Raw genomic sequence first — 6,078 nt, 5'->3', positions numbered from 1 at the left:
TGCTGGTTTTTATAGAAGGTTCATCAAAGATTTTAGTGTAATATCTAAGCCATTGTGTAACCTTCTAACAAAGGATAATGTTTTTGAATGGACTGAACATTGTGAAGAAGCCTTTGTTAAACTTAAAAACTTGCTTACTTCTGCTCCTGTCATTCAACCTCCTGATTGGTCATTACCTTTTGAAATAATGTGTGATGCTAGTGATTATGCCGTGGGTGCTGTTTTAGGACAAAGAAAAGATAAGAAACCCTATGTGATTTACTATGCAAGTAAAACTTTAAATAGTGCTCAAATGAATTACACCACCACTGAAAAGGAATTACTTGCAGTAGTATTTGCATGTGAAAAATTCAGATCTTATCTTGTTGGCTCACCTGTTATTGTTTTTAGCGATCATGCAGCGTTGAAATATCTTCTTTCTAAGAAGGATTCTAAGGCTAGATTGGTGCGGTGGATTTTGTTACTTCAAGAATTCGATATCACAATCAAGGATAAGAAAGGCACCGAAAATGTTGTCGCGGATCATTTGTCAAGATTGACAACTGATTCGAGATCTGACATCACACCAATCAATGACTACTTTCCTGATGAATCTTTACTTTCTGTCTCTACGATGCCTTGGTTTGCTAATATAGTTAATTTTCTTGTTTCAGGACATTTGCCAGCTCATTGGAGTACCCAAGACAAAAGAAAGTTCTTGAACGAAGTGAAGAACTTTTATTGGGATGACCCTTACTTGTTCAAATATTGTCCTGATCAAATATTTCGAAGATGCATTCCCGACAATGAGGTAAGTAGTGTCATTAAATTTTGTCATTCTGAGGCATGTGGGGGTCATTTCTCATCAAGAAAGACAACTGCAAAAATCTTACAATGTGGATTTTATTGGCCCACCATGTTCAAAGACACGCATGCATTCTGCAAAACTTGTGAAAATTGTCAAAAGCTAGGATCTATTTCAAGACGTCACATGATGCCTTTAAATACTATTCTTGTCATTGAAATCTTTGACTGTTGGGGTATAGATTTTATGGGTCCATTTCCTCCATCATTTGGTTTTGTGTACATATTAGTCGCAGTAGACTATGTTTCAAAATGGATAGAGGCAATTCCAAGTCGTAACAACGATCATAAAACAGTGATCAAGTTTTTGAAAGAAAATATTTTGAGTCGATTTGGAATCCCTCGGGTCATGATAAGTGATGGTGGAACACATTTCTGTAACAAGCCATTTGAGTCTTTAATGAAGAAATATGGAATCACACACAAAGTTGCCACCCCTTATCACCCTCAGACAAATGGACAAGTAGAACTTGCTAATAGGGAGATCACACAAATCTTGGAAAAAACAGTGAACCCTAATCGGAAGGACTGGTCTTTAAGACTTAATGATGCACTTTGGGCTTATCGCACTGCTTTTAAAACATCATTAGGTATGTCACCTTATAGGTTGGTTTATGGAAAACCTTGTCATTTGCCTGTGGAACTTGAACACAAAGCTTATTGGGCTATTAAAGCTTTCAATTCAAACCTGGATGATGGTAGCCATCTGCGTAAGTTGCAAATAAATGAGCTTGAGGAAATAAGAAATGATACATATGAAAATTCAAAAATTCATGAAGCAAGAATCAAAGAGTTTCATGATAAGAGAATCTTGAGAAAAACATTTGATGTTGGTCAAAAAGTTTTGCTTTATAATTCTCGACTCCATTTATTTCCTGGAAAGCTAAGATCAAGATGGAGCGGTCCATTTATTGTGAAACATGTGTATCATTATGGGGCCTTTGATATTGAGAATCCAAAGAATGGCAATGTTTTTAAGGTAAATGGACATCGTTTGAAAGCTTACTTTGATAATTTTCCTAGTGAAATTGAATCCATTGGTTTGAATGATCCTGTATATAAAGGTTGATTATATTATTTTTCTCACATTGTTTTTGTGTTTCTTTTTATGTGACTCTTGTTTTGCTAGTCTTTCTCCAACCCCGGTCAAATGGCGGATAACGGTACTCCGTGACTCTTAAGTCGGTTCTTTCAGTTTCCCATGATAACTGATATCTGTGTATATATTTGTTCAATTTCTTGTTCCTTCTCTTTTCTTTGCATCTCTCATCCACTTCTCTTTTGAAAAATGGACACCACTCTTGAAAAATTGAAAAAGTATTTTCCCGCCCTGCCTCAGAATGCGATTACAAAAATTTACCGTGCTAGGTGTGAAAGATTGAGGTTGTTAATGAACCATGGAATTCCTGAAGATATTCGATGGCTGATTGAAGCAAAGGTCCGATTGTCAGGTGAGTCTTCCAATACTTTTATTTCATACATGCTTGGAACAGGTAAAAGCACTTTTGCAAAGAAACGTCGTGCAAAACGACTGAAAGTCTGTCACCGATGTGCCAGATGGACTTGTAATGCAAAATGTCGTTCTTTAGGAATGGTATCTATAAACCGTGAAGATAAAATACAATTCATTAAGGATGGCCTGAGTAAGGAGTCTTTGGATAATCTTCTATTAACTCTTGAGACGCATCCTAGTGGAGATGTGCATCGTGCAATTCATGATTTATGGCCTCATTTTCATAAAGAACATGATCGACTTAGTCTTGGGAATCTGACTAAAAAAGACCCTGTTTGTCAGTTTTTAAGAAAACTGGATGGGAAGCCTATCCCCGACCCATAGAGGGCGTTTAAGCCGTTCTTGGACGTAAAACCAAGGGAAGATGTGAGCCACAATCACAACTGCTTGTACATACACATGCTTTTTCAAAAATAAATAAATAAATAAATAAATAAATAAAAATATACAAAGAGAGAGAGAGTGAGACTCCAGCTAGCCTACATATAGGTGGTATGATTGCATTTTCAATTTCTCATCTATAAAATCTTCTCTTCCTTCCCATCATTTCTACTCTACCCATTCATTTAATAGATATAGAAGTGTGTAGAAATGGCCAGTTCCTCTGTTCCTAAAATAAAAACTATTTGTGTTTTTTGTGGATCCAATCCTGGGAAAGAAAAAGAGTTTTTAGAATCAGCAAATCATCTTGGTCGGGTACTAGCTGAGAGAAAGATTCATTTAGTGTATGGGGGAGGTAGCCTTGGGTTAATGGGGAGTGTTTCAATAGCTGCATTTTTAGGAGGCAGTCAAGTTTTGGGGGTCATCCCCAAAGCTTTAGCCGAAGGGGACATCATTGGAAAAACAGTCGGCGAGGAACTACAGGTCTCCACAATGTCTGAACGACTATCTGTAATGTTTAACCATGCTGATGCCTTTATTGCTTTACCAGGTGGTTTGGGAACTTTAGAAGAGATATTTCATATTTCATCTTGGGCTCAGCTGAACATTCACCAGAAACCTATAGGTTTGCTAAATGTTAATGGTTTTTATAATACTTTACTGTCTTTTCTTGATCATGCTGTGGAACAACAATTTCTAACATTTTTAGCGCGACAAATCCTCATCTCTGCTGCTACTGCTGAACAATTGATTGATGAACTTCAATCTTTCATCCCTGTAGTTGATTCCTCTATGAGTCGACTTAATTGGTCAATCACGGAACGCCGTAAAAAGCTTAGATTGGATTTGAGCCTTAGTTTGTGAAATATTGTGTCTTTTGGTTTTATTAATGGTATAGTATTTGTGTTTTGTTGTTTCTTGTATTTGTTTAAGTGTGTTTCAGGTTTGTCAGTAGTCGCTGTTTCAGGTGATGTCTTCTATACTCTATCTTTCTACCTTACAACATTGAGGACAATGTCTCGTTTTGGTTGGGGGGAGAGGGTAGTAGTTGATATTACAAAAAAAAAAAAAAAAAATTTATTAACTAACTGTGTTTTCTATTATTACAACCATTTGCAAACCTGTTGTTACTAGGATGGCAGAGTAAAGGATGAACTTTAGTGACTCTTGAGACGCATCTTAGTAAACATTCTTAACAAGGTCTATTATAATACTTCTTGAAATATTCAGATTTACAAACTCTCGCATTGTTATCACTTAAATTCTGCTCATATACTTATTTAACAAGTATTCTTAAACCTTCATTTTCACACACACACTTTAACATATGATTGTGGGTTGCATATTGGATTATTACATTATTTATGTTCTTTTGTTAAAGGTAACAACTAAGGGAAAGGGACAGTATATATATAAAAACAAAAAAAAAAACAAAAAAAAAAAACAAATAAATAAATAAAAAAGTAGATAAGTTTGGTTTCGTAGCCTCCTTGACTTAAGCAATTAAGCCCGAAGGGGTGTTTTAACACCTAGTACCCTAAAGTCAACTGACTTGGGAGCTATTGGCCTAGTGCTTGTTACATGGGTTAAGGAGAAAAGCTTAAGGGAATCAAACATTGCACTATCTACGTGTCAGTATCTGCAACCCGAGTTACTAAGCTCGTAGGGGTGTCTCAACACCTGATGCCCTAAGACCAACTGGTCTGGGAGTCATTAGCTAAAAGCTCGTTACATGGGTTCAAGATACATTGTATTATAAATTCTTGCTTTCAAAAAAAAAAAAAAAAAAAAAAAAAAAAAACAAAAGAGATAATAATCCCAACCCAAGGAAGTTAACCTTAAACATTGGAACAAAAATTTTGTTTTCTTCCATGAAAAGCTCCATAGCTATGTTTTGATTTACTGAGCACAAAAAGAAGGTTTATTAATATCTTGTTTAAGAAGTATGAAGCAGATATATAAATTTAATGAGAGTTTGTTTATTTGGATAGATTAATGGAAGTTAAATGATGAATACCTTGCTTTGTGGAACTTGCAAATTGTTTTTGTATTTTAACGCTTTGATTACTAGGGACTAGTAATAAGCTGGTTGGGGGGTGTGATTAGTACTTAAAAGTGCATTCTCATTAAGGCTTTATATCATCGTATTGCACTAAAGTATCGTTAAATTCCCTAACTAAAGCATGTTTTATAATAACAAGTCTAATAATATAATATATCTTTAATTTATGGTAAATGCTTGTTTTGAATGCAGGTATATCTCACAATTCAAAGGATTGATTGCTGTGATTAACAATTGAAAGTGAAGAGACAAAAAGAGGACTAGGCTAAGAGAAGAGATGCTGGTTCAATTCCAAACTGGAACACTATTCGGTTATTTGATCATAACTGGAGTTGTAGAACTCGGATTTGGGTCCACTTTATATGGATGGAAAGATAAGACATAGACCTAAAACTTTCATGAAGGGTCCAAAACTCAATTCTGCCGTTTCCAAGTTCAAATATTAGCAACAACGGAGAAGTCGGAACCTGTCCTGCAGCTCAAACACTGTTCGGTTTTCAGCTCATATCTTGAGTTCTAGAAGTCCAAATGAGCTCTGGTTTTTTTTGTTGGAAAGCTGAGACAATTGCCCACAGCTTTCATGGAACAAAGGGCTCAAATTCTGATGTTAGCAATGACGTTTTGGCCAGCCAACAATATCAAAAATCTGCCAACAATTTCAAGAACCAGCAGCCAATAATGTCAAAAACCAGCCACCAAATCAATGGTTGGCCACCAACTATTTTCTTAGTCCACCAATCAATAGTTCTGAATCTTAGCCTATAAAAGGAGGCATTTGCCATGTATTTAGATATATTATTTTTCAGATCAAAATCATGTTCTTGTTTTCTCTCTTTATATCTTTGTAATGTTCAAGTTTTCTTTCATGTTATATTAATCTCTTGTTTATGCTTTTTCATTTCCTTTCCTATAATTAGTTAACTTATATCATGTTTATGTTCTTATGTTGTTTATTTATGTTTTTCTTCTTCATTATGTTTAGCTAAGTTAATTATGTCAAGGTGAAAAGGTTTTACTAATGGTGTTAGAATATGTATAATATAAACTCAACATGGACTTTAATGTTTATATTCAAGAAAAATTGTTATTAGCATGTCTTATTTTTTTATCTTAATAATCCTTAATACCTTGCTTGTTAAATGGTTAATCTAGATTTGTGTTGTATAACACTTGGTACATCAAATGCTTGATCCTTCATAGTTTTCGGCCGACATCGTTGTTATGATAGGAACTTGATTTGTTGTTAACATAAGCTAGCAACATGAATGCCTGATGATAT

General features: G+C 35.0%; 1 protein-coding gene across 1 annotated transcript; it reads left to right on the top strand.

Annotated features, from left to right (window-relative positions):
• Window positions 1-2,131: 2,131 nt before the first annotated feature.
• Window positions 2,132-5,729, top strand: LOC127904251 (probable cytokinin riboside 5'-monophosphate phosphoribohydrolase LOGL10). The gene is made up of 2 exons (XM_052446803.1): window positions 2,132-2,294; window positions 3,288-5,729. The coding sequence occupies exons 1-2, from the start codon at window positions 2,132-2,134 to the stop codon at window positions 3,599-3,601; spliced, it is 477 nt and encodes a 158-aa protein (XP_052302763.1). The 3' UTR covers window positions 3,602-5,729.
• The last annotated feature ends 349 nt before the right edge of the window (window positions 5,730-6,078 follow it).

Source organism: Populus trichocarpa, chromosome 14 (assembly GCF_000002775.5).
Source record: "Populus trichocarpa isolate Nisqually-1 chromosome 14, P.trichocarpa_v4.1, whole genome shotgun sequence".
NCBI classification, from domain to species: domain Eukaryota; kingdom Viridiplantae; phylum Streptophyta; class Magnoliopsida; order Malpighiales; family Salicaceae; genus Populus; species Populus trichocarpa.
Note: the sequence above shows the minus strand (reverse complement) of the source record. Positions and strands in the feature narration are given on the sequence as shown.

What these genes read in the sequence shown, in the direction of transcription:
- LOC127904251 (XM_052446803.1), top strand. Translation starts at nt 2,132, where the DNA reads ATGGACACCACTCTTGAAAAATTGAAAAAGTATTTTCCCGCCCTGCCT. An exon ending in AGCAAAGGTCCGATTGTCAG is followed by an intron (nt 2,295 to 3,287) that starts GTGAGTCTTCCA and finishes TTGCTTTACCAG; the next exon opens with GTGGTTTGGGAACTTTAGAA.